Genomic DNA, 16,600 nt, shown 5'->3' with positions numbered 1-16,600 from the left:
AGGGGACCGAGCCTTCCACCTGATTTTTAGCTTTGCCAGTAAAGTTTTGTTTGACTGCATCAATCCATTATCTGGAATCAATTTTCCTTGACTTGATGTGCAGGGTAACCAATCAGGTGTTAGGATCCGCCCACAATTAAATAGTGAAAAAATTATATGTTTTTTGTTTGTTTGTTTGTTTTTACATAAAATGAACTGGTATTTCAGTGAATTAATGACACATTTAATTCATTATTTAATGGTGTATTTATTTATTTATGTAATTATGGCACTTTCAGTCCTCCATAATGTGCATCACAAGTTGTAATTCTGAATTTCTGCGTCGTCCCTGAACGCAGCACTGCTGAAGCCCCCCTCGTGATGCAGAGGAGGGGGAGGGTCAGGGTCCGTGCCGGCTCTGGTACTGACGCTTCATCCGCGATCAGCCACTGCGGAGCGGGACCCAGCACAGACGCGCTCCTCTCTCCTCTGTAGGCTGAAGCGGAACCGGAGCCAAGCTGGAGCCGGCGGTGCACTGTCCGCCACCGGAGCAGCAGTTCCAGTGGAGCGGCACGGAGCGGCAGCCTCCGCCCTGGACCGATGAGCTGGCTGAGATGTCCCGGCACATCTACACCCGACACGGGATAGGAGACGGGCTGCAGAAGCCCGTGTTCCAGGTAGGAAGATGCAGACAGGCATGAAATTACAGAGGTTCTTCTTCTTCTTCTTCTTCTTCTTCTTCTTCTTCTTCTTCTTCTCTGATAAAAAAGAAAAAGAAAAGAAATAATCAAGGAGAACAATAGCTACACTCCTGATAGTCCAACATGAACATTGGAAATTGATTGTAAAGACTGAGCAGCGATCCCCACAGACCTGCTCAACTCATTATACGGCTCTCCGTTTCACACAGGACACATCTCTCATCAGCTCTAATGAGCCTCTGGGGTGTCATCCATCACACGCGGCTCTGCTCCTGCAGTGTGCCGGTGATTAGATTTATTCAGAACCGGCATGAAATGGGCTCCTTAATTATTAAGAATGTTCTGATGGGACTCTGCTCATGATGCACGAGGTGGTCCGACAGAGGGAACTCATCCTCAGCACTCAGGCAGCATCTGCTACACACACACACACACACACACACACACACACACACACACACACACACACACACACACACACACAGAGAGAGAAATGTATATGATAGTGAAAGCTGATGGAGCTAGTCAATAATTAATCAGCTGTTCCACAGAAAATTGATGTGCAACAGCAGTGTTTTGATAATTGATTTATTTCCATGTTAAACATAAACACTGAGCATTAGTTCCAGCTTGTCTGATGTGAATATTGACTGCTCGGGCTACAACTAATGATTATGTTCACCGTTGATTATGACAGAAAATTAGGGATGCACCTTATAAATCAGACAGATAAAGTGATCGGCCGGTTAATGGAAAATTTACATGATCTGTTAACTGCAAATTGCAAGGTTATAACCGATAATACAAAGCCAAATCACTTTAGTTGACCTAGCAAGTGCAGAATTTTCACCCAGTATGTGGCGGTATGCTCCTTTAAAGTTGGTGTGCCAGCCGCCTGTGAAACTGAGAAGGAGAAGATCAACAGAGCTGCTGCACCTGTGTAGAGCCACGCAACGTAGACAAGAGTATGTAATTTACAATATGTGTTCCACAGGTGTTCATAGAGGAGGGAGAAAGAGTTTAACATAATAAATGTTATGAGAGCTGTGAACGATAAATCATCCATCTTCTCCTGCTGCATCTGAGCCTTTTTACCCTCAGAGGTGAATCATCTGCAGCTTATAAACCTATTTTTAAAATACAACAATCTCAAATTGTTGTTGGTTACCAGTGTCCTCCATGAGAAGCAGGTAATCATTGGTATCCATGTTTCAGAGTTTCTCATCAATTCTGACTTCGTTGATTTCTTCTGTGGAATTCCCTCTGCCAAGGAGGTTATGTGCCTGTCTTATTGCCTGTGTCTATTAGTTGGTGTTTGGTTGGTTTGTCGGCAGGATTACACAAAAAATACTGAACAGATTTTCATGGAACTTGGATGGAGGATGTGTCTCGGCCCAGAACAGACCACATTAACTTTTGGTGTGGCTCTGCATTAAGGGACAGATCCAGGGATTTCTTTTCTCACTTTGATTAATTTATTACATATTTCTTTATTTCTGCGGGGGTAGATCATAGATCTTGATGAAACAAAGCAGGTGTATTAAGGTGGCTGATATCTAACAGTGAGTTCAGTTTGATGGGGATGAAAAAAAAATCTTAATCTGGTAGATTTAAATCTGTTTAATTTTTAATTGGATTAGTCGTTATTGAACTGAAGGTGACTGAGTGTCATTCTAGTGGTTAGTTAATATCTGCAACTGAGCAGATTTAAGCTGATGATGAGGACCACGTTTTACAGCTGAAAGCTCCAGAAACAGTGGTGCAAGTGGAACTTAAGCCTGTCCAGTCAACTGGATATCTTTTTGTTTTTGTGGCGTTGGTTGAACAAAATAAGCATTTGAAGATATTATCTCATTATGATTAGCATATTTCATAATATTCCAATTTCATAGAAATTAATCAGCAGATTAATCCAAAAAAAGAAGACTTGCCAAGATGATTGTGATAAACAAATGCAGCCCAAGTGTGTGTGTGTGTGTGTGTGTGTGTGTGTGTTTGTGTTATGTTTGTTGTAGGTTTTTTTTTCTTTTTTTCTGTGATGTCCTATAACTGTGTGAAGTTTTAATTATGAGCTGCCAAGACTGCAGATGTAAATCAGCTATAGGCTCTCTCTGGTACATTGCATCAAATGGCCACTTTTAATTTTGTACATAAATGAAGTTAAATAGATAATTAAATCCGCAGCAGTGTGTTCTCTGGGGTTTTTCGGGGGGGTTGGAAGCCTCCAGTTGCTTCAGATGCTCTGCAGTGTCACAGGAGGGTAAGATTCCACGCATGCCGCGTTTGAGAAGCTGAGAGGTCGTTCATCATATTTCGCCCCCTCCTCCTTCCTTTTGCATCTCAGGTGCAGTGTTGCCTCATTGGCTCCTCAAGCATTGAAACAAACAGGCTGCGTACGAAAGTGGGTCATACAAAGGAAATCAGTGTGGCTTAGTTGTGTCCATGCAAAAAGAAATGTGTTGTGGATTTTTTTTTTTTTTTGGTAAGGAGCAGTTATGGAGTGGCTTCACACAATCAGGTCATGACAGAGGACAAGAGGCATCTGGAAGGATCCCGTCAGCCCCCCGGGGCCTGAGAGGCTGGGTCTGATGGGGCTGCTGGGGGGAGGGTGCCCTTGAAGTCAGTGTGGAAGAAAGAGTCAAGAGTTAAGATACTACAAAGACGTAGAGAAAATTAAAAGGAGGGGTTTTGTTTGTGTGTGTTCCGTCCTCCCCAGGCTAACAGAGGGACGTACTCCAGACGCAGCCGGCTGAAGAGGTCTGATGGCAGCACCACCTCCACCTCCTTCATCCTCAGACAGGTAGGGCACTCAGCTGCATCACCCACATCAGTCTACTTGATGGTCTCTCAACATGGTGAATCAGAGAAAATAACGGAAAGCCTGTCCGTCTGATTTTAGACAGGGCACATTCACACATGAACTAATGTTATAAGCCTTCAATGTTACATGCTAACTAAATAGTAATCACATTATCAATACGTTAGGTAACTTAACTTGATAGCATATGGAAGTTTGTCTTAAACAAAAAATGTCAACCAACACTTGGATAGAGGTCACTTCAGTGGGGTCATCACTAGCTGTGACAGCATCGGCCGGTGATGTTTTCACCTGGTGAGTCTGCGTGTGGTTCTGTGTCGTCGGGACATACGTGGTCACGCTGTCAGTGAACTGTACAGGTGTGTTGTTAAGATGAACACAAAGGCCGAGATGGGTGTGGGCTCAGGTAATGATGTTGCTGATCACTGCTGAGTGGTTAAATCAGCCTTTGTCTTTTGCACGGGTGGACAATTGAGGACAGAGAACAATTTTGAATGGCCATTGATAATGTATTAAATGTCACTGGTTAAAAAGTAACTCATTCTCGGAGTCTTGTTTGAGAACAAGCCTATGTGCGTTTTATTTTTTTATTATTTTAATACCGGCACTTTCAGTCACCTGGCATGAGATGAAATTGTGTTGTTCATTACTGTCTGGAGCCCTGATGAAGACCAAGCGAGAGCTCCGTAGATGGACTGTATTTATAGAGTCAGACCACTCAAAGTCAGCATTCACACACATTCACACACAGCAGGCAGAGGCAGCTACGCCTCATGTCCATCGGGAGCGATGACCATCCACACACACACACACACTCACATGCCGATAGAAGAGACACCAGGAGCAATTTGGAGTTCAGTCTCTTGCCCAAGGACACTGCGACACGTAAGCTGCAGGGGTCCAGAAATCAAACCGCCGACCTTCAGATTAGTGGACGACCCTCTGAGCCGCAGCTGACCCAGTGGTCAAAACATGTTGGCTTTTTCAACAGCTGGCAGTTTAATGTTTTAGCGATTTTGATAATGGACATTTAATATTTCTGTCTTTGCTAGTTTGATGCATTTTCTTATATTTAAAGGGCCTGGTCTGACTCTGGATTCTGATGTACCTAGATAGCTCATGATGTTGGTCGTGCCAACTGCAGGCCTCATGGTCCTCCTATAAATAAAATATAGGCTGTGATGGACCAATGTGTGATCCCAGCACTGACGGCGAAGGATGAGCACGCTGGGGATTTGGTGCTTGAAGAAGCTCTTGTTGAAAGTCCTCTCCATCGTTTTGACAGAGTGAGTGGTCTGCGTGCCGCTGCTGGTCCCCGACAGCAGTCCTGTCACGCTTTTAGTTTCACTCATTAAAGGTCGACTCTAACGTCAAGTGAAAAGTGAACAACTCGACTGCGTGTTGCCAGAACTGTAGCTTTTTGCCTCGACTGTAGTTTTAGGAATCGATGGCCTCGATTTGCATCAGCCCGTGGATCCGGGCCGCTCAGCTGCTTAGGAGCCGTCTACCAACCATGTATAATTCATGAGGACGAGGTCGGCAGGGCTGTTTGAATGCAGCCGCTGCCGCCTCCTTTATATGTGCCACTGTAAAACAAATTCAAATTGGTTTCCTTTATGAAGTCCCTTCTGTAATTCATAATAGTGAAGGGAGTAACCCTGGACTTGGATGTCATGCTAACAAGTTACCAAGGGAACGGAGGATGCTGCCACGCGCCGTCGTTAGCAACACGGCCAAACCCCTCCCCCTCTTTCTTCTACGCTTTTTCATTCCTCCATACCTGACCATGAACTCTTCCATCCCGGGCTGGTCTTTGTCTCAAGTGACTAAAGAATCGGGTCAGAGGCTTTTTCGGCTTGACGTGCTCCCAAAAGCGCACGACGAGATGTCCAATCTAATAGCCAGGTGTGATTTATGATCGTGTCGGGCGCTCACATCTGTGGCTGCTGCAGTTCAGCTACATGTAGGTCACTACGTACATGTGAGATTTTCATGTTTGAGCCCAAAAGCGATGCAGGTCACACGTATTATTTTGTTCTAGCTTTTTGGTTATTACTGTAGACCTGTTCAGCACTGATGGCAGAACTACTGAGCAGAACACCGGCTGATGATGTTCTCTCAGGATAACACGGGTGCAGGCACCAGTGTTGCACCTGTTGACATTATCTCATTAATTATTGAGTGCCTGCTGCGTGAAAGTGATTATGAGGCAGCAAGAAAAGCAAGACATACACGAACGAAACAAACATGACGGAAACAAAAGAGAGAGTGGATATCAAGGACAGAGAAGTGCTCGCTCCTGTTCCTCGATACGCGCTCACAGATCTATTTAACGCCCCCGCTGTAATTCGTGTCATCACCGGTGTGACTGTCATCAGGTGAGAAGAGGAGCGGAGGGCCGTCTTTGATTCCCTCGTGTATCCATAGTAACCGCCGCCCTTCGACAACAGGAGTCAAGTGCAGAGGGTTGATTAGCAGGAAATGGCTGCTCCTCCTTCCTCCATTCAGAACTCCATCGATATAAAGTAACTATTGGCATGAAAGAAGGAAACACAGAGAAGGATGCGTCCCTAAGAGTTCCATAGGACTGATGCGCCTCCAGAACATTTGGATTTTTTACCCTAAATCGTTTGAAATGAGTCCTGTTAGCTTTTTACCAGCTCCCCATCCTTCATATCCTCATCTCGTCTCTGTGCCTTGAAATCTGGCTTTTGTCACAGAATTGGGTTTGGGAGTACGAAAGTGTGTTAAAGCTGGATTTATACATAGAATTGAATTTCCGTTACATCCAAGCCCTTGTCAGACGAGTTCAAACAATGCTGAACACAGCCCGTCAAATCTCTCTGTATTTCACAGTATAATGGAGTTTTTGATTCTGGAGTCAGTGGCGATACTCCCACGCTGGTGCACCGGTAGACATTTGTTAGTATAAGTTAATGATAGTTTCTCCAAAGAATGAAAATTCAGTCTTTATCTGCTCTCCTTGATGCCGATGGAAGGTTCTGTAGTCCACAAACATTTCTGAAGCTTCACATTGTTTCCCAACAAATGATGAAACAAAATCTGTCATCAGACCAGTGAGGAGAGCACAGACAAAATCACTTATACAGGAAATCTCCTTTGTGTGCTCATGCTGAGTCCATCACTCAGGGAAAGAAGCTTATTGAATACATCTGTTTTCAGGACCTTAAATTGGAGTTTTCCAGAGGGTGATCTCACTGAGGATTGACTCTAAATGTGCGGGTTCAGGGAGGATGAGCGTGGCGTACTGTCAGGCGACGGCCCGATGAGCTCACACAGATGAGTCCATTTAAGGAAGGAGGAATTCAAAAAGAGCAGACTTTAAAATATACATGTATATACAGTGGCAGTGTGTTCCTTGCGTTCAGTTGATGTCGGAGGAGGAGGACAGCATGTTATCAAAGAGGAAGGATTTGATCAGTCTGAGTCACTGCATGATAAACTCATATCACTGGATCTGTCACAGAGAGCTGCAGGTAGAAAGCTGATTCTGACAGACGGCGTGCCCAAAATGTACATGCGGCGCTCACGTGGACAGATGTTTCTCTGCGTGGTCGGTGAGCGGATGTCTGAAGCGTTTCCGGGACGACCTCTGAGCGCCATCATAAGAGGATGTCCAGGGCTCAGCAGATGCTCTCCGGAATATAATCCAGAGCAGCTCCTCATGTTAATATAAGGTACATATGTGCCGGTGCGGTGTACGGCACATTGTGGCTAGCACACATGTCCTGCATCAGAGGGCTGGCTGTGCGCATTTTCTCAGAAATGATCTCAGTGAGTCTGCATGATGCAGTGAATCCCATGAGCAGTGTGAGGCAGTGATCAGTGTGTGAGATAAGGTCAGCTGCAGATTCATCTTTAACTCTCAAGGTAGATATTCCATATTAGATAGGCACCATGTGGTCTTTATCTGCCAAGCAGCAGAAGTGGTTTTTTTTTTGTTTGTTTGTTTTTTTGCATCATGTTCACTGTGTTCAGTGTTTGGTAATAAGTACATTTATCATGATCCTGAAAGGACTAGAAAGGGCACAGTTTAGACACGTGTCCTAATTTGACATACACATGTGATAGTAACAGTGGGTTGAGGTAATGGGCAATGAGCCGGTAAAAAAAGAGAAAGACAGCTTCAGGGCGATCAGGTCCTTAAAATGTCAAAGCAAGTCGGACGGGAAAGTTACACAGGAACTTCTCGAAATGTTTTTGACAGCATGACAAGAGAAACACTACTTCAGAGACCAACAGTCATTTTTTTTCTGCCGTTGTCGAATCAAAAGGCGATGCAAATCTTCAAGCTGACTAACAACAAAAATAATTTCCATTCCGAGGAACTTTTCTTGTTGTTGATATTTACAGTCATGTAAAGCGGAGAACTGCTACAGCCATGTTCTTCAGATTATGTGTGCGCAACATTCATATGTGTGTCCCTCATTAATGTCCACAGTGGAATTTTATATCTTCCTCTACAGCACTTAAAATAAGAGCAGAGCTGAGCTGAGCACACATTCGCTGACATTTTGCAGAGTCGGTCCAAGTTTTTCACAACAGTCAAATAAACGTTTAAGCACAATTTTGTGATTTATTTTCTTTCGTCTCTTTTTTTAAAAGCGTGAAATCAGCCATGTGTCTTGCACAGTTTCCACAGCAACCCCTCTCACAAAAATGGCTTTTCCTCAGATCCCACAGTAAATGCAGTCGTTCGTCATTAATGGTGACAAAGTAACATTCAAAACAAATAGCAAATGCAACTGATGGAGCGGCACACCCGACTCTACTGAATGACAGTGACGTCATGTGGTTTAGATCCTATAAATGAGTGAGCTTGTTCAGCGGTTATAGGGCTGTAACTTATGATTATTCCCATCATGGATTCATCTGCTGATTATTTTCATGATTAACTGACTAATTGTTTTAGTCTAATATATATTGATGATATTCAGATTGCTACTTTTGTCCAACCTACAGTCCAAAACCCAAAGACATAAATGCAAAAGAATAACAGCAGATCCTTATGTCAAAACGTTTATAATTGAAAAACTGACTGAAACAGTTCATCATCATCACTGCAGCTTTAAGTTACACTGTGCACCCCCACATATCGACATCAGAAAGGGTGTATAAGCGTTTCAGAATAAGCAAACACAAGCCCTGTGTTTGCCCAGCTAGGTGAACACTAAAGAGTAGACAGGTAGGAAAACACATCCAACATGTGCAAACAGCATTTTTCATCTTTTCAGGCAGTGCCAGTTGAGTCTCACGCTGTAATGAGTTCAGCTGAGGCCGACTGGAAATTTACATCTCCGTGGGGACAGAAATTTGGCTGTGAACTGCTGACCTCGTCGCTGCCTCTTCTCAAAAAATGTTGAATTGACGTCTCGGACCATATTCACATCACGGGTCAGCCTGTTTAATTCCCTCCTGTCTGAGGGGCAGGGTGTGAATGTAAGGATTGCCTGCAGATTTGAATAAAGTCTCATTTCGGGATGGCAGAGCTTGTGATGCCACAGCTTTGGCCCTGAAATTAAATTTCATTTCTGGATCACAATACATTTGAAAAGACTTCCTTTTAACCTAATTTTCCAGCTTGCAGCCTGCAAAGCGATAAGAAAGGGACTTCTTCAACCCGTTAATCCCTCTTATGTAGGTCACATGGCTCAACTCAGCAGCCTTTCATTTGTGAATTACTTGATGTTGCCCGGCCGCTGCTCTCATCGCTCCACGCTGGCCCTCTACTCGCCTGCCTGTACCCTGGAGACCATCTGACAAGATTAAAATAACTGTAAAACTTATTATTGGGTAAATTTGTGTTTTTTTACCATTGCTTCCCAATTCTCTCCTCACCTGTTTTGGCTTTAACAGCAAAAACTACTGAATGTTACAACAGTGAAGCAGCAAATAAATAAAACTCACTCGTGCATACAAGCTCAGGCTGCAGCTAAAGATTATTTTCACAGTCAGTTAAGGTTTCAAATGAGTAAATATACGAGCTGACGCTGTGTCAAACATAAACATGTTAATCTTTTTTGACACATACTCAATAGTAAACAGCGCAAAGGCAATAGAGTTCATTCATTCATTGTTGCTAATATCCATTTATTCTGAATCTGATGGCAGCAACGCTCTTCAAACACCTGTTTGGAACGTTCCACAGGTGAACAGGCTCGGTGGTAACAGGTGACAGTATCATGACTGAAAGGAGGTTCAGCTCTTTGTCAAACACATGACTGTATAAAGGGGATTTCTACATGGGCTCAGGAAAACCTTCGTTGGTAGAGACACTCACAGATGAATTGTGAAAAATGTCAAAAATCACAGTCAAACAGTCCAAAAGCATTTGCTTTTCTACAATGACATTAGAGTGAAAATGAACTAATCCACAAGTTTAAGCTGCCTAACCCTAACATCAAGAACACAGTATGATGGCAGAGACACTTCAACATGCAACACAGCCCGGATCTGGGATTTGAACCAGCGACCTTTCCGATCCCTGGCTGACCCGCTCAACCTGCTGAGTCTGAGTCAGTCTCTCAGCAGGTTCTCTGTCTTCAAAATCAGCTCTCTTTGTGGCACTCTTGTCTAGTGGAACATAAAACTGAGTGTTGCAGCGTATTTCTTTTTTTTTTTTTAATCTGAGAGCTTCTTCGATGCGTCACATCTCTTCTCCCAATAGAGTAACTGATGGGCTTGTATGAAGCCATCAGCCGTTTGGAGAGATGCTTGTTCAGAGGAAGGGAAAAACTGAAAACTGCTTCAGTGGCAAAGTGGATGAAGCTGCGTCAGCTGATGGGAGCAGGTGTATCTGCTGTAGCACAGTGTGGCAGCAGAGGGCGCTGTTGCTCTGTCAGAATAGAAGCTGGAGCAGACAAATAAGTGTTTTCTTGTTTACCCTGTATTAGATAAAAACAGGTGTGTTGTCAATGTAATTAATTTATTCAGTTACTTAAGTATTGATTTGTTGGTTAATTTAACAGGGATGATGGACTTTTTGTCTTGTACAGCACGTTGTAGATAAACATGAGTATAATACTAATATCAGATTTACATCTAGAGAGCTTTTACTGCAGCATTTTGTTTTGGGTAACACTTTACTACAACACTTATAATTATTAACAACTGGTAAATGTATGTTGATTAAACCTTATTAGTTATTTGACTGTTGACAAACAACAAACCAACAGTTTCAGCTTTATAACAGTCATCCACATAATACTTATCGATGATCGATGATACAGTATTTATTAACCATTTACAAAGTGTTTTTAACAACTGTAGCAACTTGTATCAAGTATCAACCACTGCCCAGTAAATGGTTATAAAGCATTCATAACGATAAACAGCAGCCGTACACTTAAAGTTTAACTTTGATTTAACTTTTTTCATATTAATGATGGTTATTATGTGATGTTACTTTTGTTTAATTATAATACTTTGCTTTTGATTTAAGCAGCTTTCTGCCCCTCAGATATCAGCTTCAGACTCATGTTGATGGTGCAGTGTCTTGTATCAGGGCGAGCGGCGTCTCTGTCACTTGTTTCTGCTGTTTGTATCTTCAGAGAGAGGGTGGGATCACAGCGTCACACACATGTTCACTTCAACATACAAGTTTTAAAACACATCACACTGTTGTGAGTTGTGTCTGTTAGTCATTCTGAATGTTTTTTTTGTCTCTTCATCCTTCTTGACCTCAGAAACATGTACTGATAAAAACTGTAAACCCAAGATTCACTTCATTATTGAGTTTTCAGCCGTGACACTTCCTTCTCCTGCTTAAGAAGGAAAAAAAATAACGTATCTAGAGAACAGATTTAGCAAAATGAAAAACTGAGCAAGTGTGTTTGTCAGAGGTCTGTCAGTGTATCAGTTGTGATATGAGACTATATGTGGTCTTTTTGGATGCTGTTGTGTTGTGATATGACGTGTTTTAAAGGCTGCATTACAGCCAAGTGATGTCATTTTCTGAACTTACCAGACTGCTCTACTTGTTCTTACTCATTCATAATATCCACATTTATGACAATTAATGATCAAAATTCTATTATGTTAATATTTATGTATTAGTCATAGTCAAGTACAATAATGTGACTTTTTAAAGTTATTAAAGTGGGTCAAACATTTTGTGATGTCTGATTTTGTCACCTAGTCCAAACATTTACGAGGTGCTTTTGAAAATACAATATGAGAACAATATATAATAATATAATATATGATTATATCATATTACTTCTTTGGTAGCGATCAAACACAGTGAACAAAGTTACAGATCGATTTGATTTGATTCCTAGCATTTGTTTTCAAATTCTTATAGATATTGCGATCGTATCTTTTGTTTGACCATGATTATTGTGTAAAGAAAATGTGATATCGTCACGGCTCTATTTCAGCTACTTTACTTGATTATTTCCATTTTTGTCCACGTTATACTTCTGCTTCACTACATGTATTGATAACTTACCAGTTACAGTTACAGGTTTGGATTATTTAGTGTTTGTAGGCTATCACTTGTGACATGTAACCAATCAGACAGTGCTCTAGGCGGGACACTGAGTGAGACCGGCGTGACAGAGGACGCTGCATCAGAGCCAGAGCAGCACAATTCATTTATGTCATCAGCAATGAGACACAAAAAAAACAAACAGATACTGATAATCAGAAAAAAAGCTAAGTATCGGTAGTAAAAATTCTAAACTCAAGGTTCAATTAATGAGTGAGCTTTTAACTGTATCCCACTGCCTTCCTCTGTTGAGAAAGTGGCAGAGTTTATCTGTATTTCTCCCTCTACCTTAGACTCCCTGATGTGTCTGTTTTAAAGTGTGCAGCAATGTGTCATCAGGGAACAGCTCTTCCATTCCAACATCTTTCAGTGAATGCTTTATCACCTACTATTTATAAAAGGGTGTCAGACCTCAGACTGACACTCAAACCTCAGACTCTGTCTTCTTCACTGATCCCCTTCATGATCAGTGTCCTTGCACCGACGTGTGTGGATTGATGTTATGGCCCCGGTGCCTTCATGAAGCTGTCTATAACGTTGCTCGGATCCTGTGTGTGTAAATTACATGTCAGTCTTTGTGGACGGGTGTTGAGGTGAGGAGATCACCACAATGCACACATCCATGCACGGAATACACGCAGCCCCTCTGGTTAACGCTGCTCACAGGCTGCAGACCAGACCACCACCACCTCCCTCTCTGCCTCTTCCTTGTTCAGTATTATCGACTGGAGCCCCCAACAGCCAATCAGCAGGCTGCATCCCTCTCCTGTCATCAGCCAGTGCTGGAGGAAGGGATTGGCTTGTGTGATCTGAGCTTGGAAGGCAGATGAAATGCCAGGTCTGCTCTGCCTCTGGGGACAAGCAGGCTGCCTTATAATGGGAACCAACACTCGCTCGGCTCAGGGGCAATAACATCCAGTTCAGTTCAGGAAAACAGAGGGCTGCACCTTTTTTGGGTTGTTTTTTTTCTGTTCTGTCTGCTGCTCTGTGGTCTACCTTCATGTGGAGAAAGAGAGCGCTGCTGGTGGGCTCTGTCACTCCCCTGTGCTCATCGTCCGTCCTCTCTGGAACAGGTTGAACCCTCACTGTCGATTTTGCACCGAAGAGCTGCTTTTTGGAATCTCTCTCCTCCATGTACGATAACTTGTACCTTCATGGATTTGAAGACTCGGAGGCGGTGAGTGGATGGGCGTCTGACACTTGTGCACCATGCTTCTGTGTTGTGTCGTGGCCGGTCGATCCCTTTCCTGAACACCCACGGAATGCGTTGAGACTTCAGCGGGCTGAGCGCGCACTCTTCTCGGGGGAGGTTGGGGGAAGGGTGTGCATGAGGTGTGTGTGTGTGTGTTTGCCGGGGTGTGTGTGTGTGTGTGTTTGAGAGAGCGTGTGTCTGAGGGCTCCTCCAAGCAACGGCGCAGTTTTCTCGCCAGATGATGGCTCTCCTCCTGTCTGGACTGAGCGTCTGCAGATCTAAGCGGCGGTTCTTTCCCACCTCTCCATATGGACGATTAGCCCGTGTGCATGCTGGAGAGAGGCTTCATTCGTGTCGTTCTCACTTGTTTGTCGCTCTCCCTCATCACATCCCACTGCACATCATCGAGGTTTACAGAAAAGATCACACACCGTGGCCACCTGAATCATACTGATGCGCTGTTGCATCCAACTGCGGCGCCTTCCACACAAGACACGAATGCATGCACGGCAGATAAAATGAGACACACTCCCTTTTCAAACATGGATTTGCTTTTAAGTACACACACACACACAGGTGATGGCACGCACAGATAGGTCCACACACACTGCCTTCGATAGTGAGAGGCCAGCAGTGTTATTGAGTGGGCATCCACGAGAAAGAAATGTGGCGGAGCAGCGGAAAAATGCTTACAAAGGCAATAAATGCAGGAGCTGCTGCGGGGTGGAGGGGCGGAGGGAATCCCACTGAGCCAGAACCTGTCAAGACCTTTCTATAACTCCAGCTGACATCCTGGCTGCTTCGTGGAGATTAAAGGCGGGGGGGGAGTTTTTCACACATTGTCTCCCATCTACAGAGCAGGTGTAGGAAGGGATTTTTTTTTTTTTTATTATCTTGTTTTGAAGAATGAGCTCTTTTTCATCACTCAAGTTTGTGCTTTTCTGTAGAGGTGGTTATCTCATCTGAAGAGCTAAATATATGGCCAGAAGTATGTGGACAGATACTTATTGCACCCATATGTGATTCAGCTTGTCAGTCCAACCTGATGGGCATTAATCTGCTGGGTTAACAGCACCCACTGTTCTGATTTCAGGCTTTCCACCAATTTTGAACCTGGCCATCCAGCCCACCAACAAGGAACCAGTTATGTCCCAGTCTGTGTACCCTATACTAACTGTTCAGTGAACATTTTTACCATTTACTGGAGGACGTTGGTTCAAGTTTAGATTATATTTCACTGGAATTTACAATGCTGGCTTTGAACTGAGAAATTTAGATAGGATTTGTTTTAATCAGGCTCCAAAATGATGATATATATCTTTTATGCGCCTTATAGATCATATAAGTTGTGTTTAAAGCAGTAAGAAACATGACAACACAGACACTGTTGATAAAGATGGATGATTTGTTTCTTCATCCTGTGAAGTTCGCCCCACAACTCATAGTGTGGAGTAGTCAAAGCTGTCACACTCAAAGTACTAAACACGGCACTAAGCATCATATTTTACATTATTCTACAAAAGTGCTCCCATTACGAAGTCCTGGCCACCTTCTGTTGGCAGCTCACAGCCTATGCAGTTCAATATCAATGATGTTTTACATGAAAAATCAAAGACTAAGATCACCTTTTTGTGTAGAACACCTTCAACAATACAACTTACCCACTCACTTTCAGCAGCTCGTTTTTGTCCTTTGTCAGTACGAGTAGATGTGTTATCATACATCTGGGTGTCCTCAAACAGCTTTGAATAGTGATCATGCCCTCCTCCATTGCTGTTCATGTTCAGTCTCTGGACATCAGTGAGGTTGGTGATAGCTTCATGTCAAAATGTGCTTGAGTACAACATTTTCAACTCACATGAATGCACGTTTGATGCGATTTTTCGCATCTTCACTTCATTCACATCTATTCCTGTCTTATCACTGGCTTGCATGAACTCTAGATGCACACATAAACTGCGTTGTGTTTGGTCTGAACACGGCGTTACCCCAGAAAACATTCTGGTTTCAACCAAAAGTCAACGCTGAAATCCCAGCACAAAACTGAGCTGTAGCAAATTGACGATGCTTTAAAGTTGACATTGGAATGAAACATTTTCACAGTAGTTCAGTCCAGAACCACCACAGAATCTAAACACATTCTGCAACATCTGCTGAATGTTTCTACAAGTTCACAGATTGTGTGTGTGTGTGTGTGTGTGTGTGTGTGTGTGTATTTGGTCTGGCCTCTGCCAGCTTCAGGGGGAGATATCTGCCTCTTTACCTGCTCAATATTAAATTGTGTTCTCCAGCTAGTTGCTTACTGTGTTTGTTTTCTGTTCAGTGCTGAGCAGGCAGTGTGCAGTGGGTTTGTAGAGCTTTTTGGCTGAGAACAGCTGCCTTTCATGATTGACCATTGCGCTATAAGAGCGGTGAGAGTGAAGAGTGAAGAGTTGCAGATTTTTGTGATATCCTCTGTGAGTTCATGACTGTCAGTGACAACTTTCACTTCATCACATTTTTGTTCATTTGACTTTTTATTGAGCAAACAGATATTTTATAACACATATTTTTTGTATTGATGATTCAACCAGGCGACTTTCATTGCCACCCAGCCTGGGAAGTGCTCTGCCAGTCACCCAACACTCAATGCACAAAATAAACTGGACTCTTGCTGACAGAAACCTGGATGCCGAAAAACATTCCCTCAGATTTGTCACTCTGTACGTCATCCTCCAGAAATACCAACTCTTTCTTGTGGGTTCAGCTGTTTTGATCATTGTGGCTCTGACTAACTGATGAGGCTGGAGACTATTCACTTCCACCTCAGACTCTTCAGTAAATGGATTCTCTGTAAAAACCTGATATCCCCCCAAGACTGTCTCATCCAGCCTATTCAAATTCTGTATAACTGGATTCATTCATTACTTCATTACTAATAACTGAACTACATTGTTTGCAGTCATTTTCATTGACCTTTTCTAGTTGCAATCAAACAATGACTCCAGTCATGTTTCAGTCCACACAGCAGGGATGTGGGTCACTGCTGAACCTGCTCATGCAACACTGGCGCTGCTGACTTCTACGTTGTACCATGTTTAGGGCGGAGTTGGCAGCACTACAGAAGACAACTCTGGGGCTCTTGTGTCACTGTGGTTTGCTATCAGCACTTGTCAGTATCTCCTGGGTGTCTGGATTTTTCGGAAGTGAGACTTTGTCCTGGGACTTCTGAGGCACCAGGCAGGGAAGCTGAAAGATTTGTTGCATCCCCGACCTGTAGTGACCTGCAGGCTCTCTTGTCTGACTCTTTTCCAAATGATTGGCACGATGATCACGTCATGTTGATGATCACGTCACCTACCTGCTGTAGACTTTTGATTCATAATGCTTGTTCTTTCCGGTCATGCTTCATCTTCATAAAG

The 16,600-nt window shown here is 43.3% G+C and overlaps 1 protein-coding gene across 4 annotated transcripts in view; it reads left to right on the top strand.

The window, feature by feature from the left end:
- The first annotated feature begins 365 nt into the window (after positions 1-365).
- cacnb4a (calcium channel, voltage-dependent, beta 4a subunit) overlaps positions 366-16,600 on the top strand; it is a 39,489-nt gene continuing 23,254 nt past the window's right edge. For 3 of the 4 annotated variants that reach the window (XM_037110707.1, XM_037110706.1, XM_037110705.1), the window contains exons 1-2: positions 366-656; positions 3,397-3,480. In XM_037110707.1, the coding sequence (XP_036966602.1) occupies positions 594-656; positions 3,397-3,480 (147 nt within the window). In that variant the 5' untranslated portion in view covers positions 366-593. Of the gene's footprint in view, positions 657-3,396; positions 3,481-12,367; positions 13,185-16,600 lie in introns of those variants that run through there. The other variant, XM_037110708.1, reaches the window with a different exon arrangement.

This window comes from Acanthopagrus latus, chromosome 9, assembly GCF_904848185.1.
Source record: "Acanthopagrus latus isolate v.2019 chromosome 9, fAcaLat1.1, whole genome shotgun sequence".
NCBI lineage: Eukaryota > Metazoa > Chordata > Actinopteri > Spariformes > Sparidae > Acanthopagrus > Acanthopagrus latus.
Note: the sequence above shows the minus strand (reverse complement) of the source record. Positions and strands in the feature narration are given on the sequence as shown.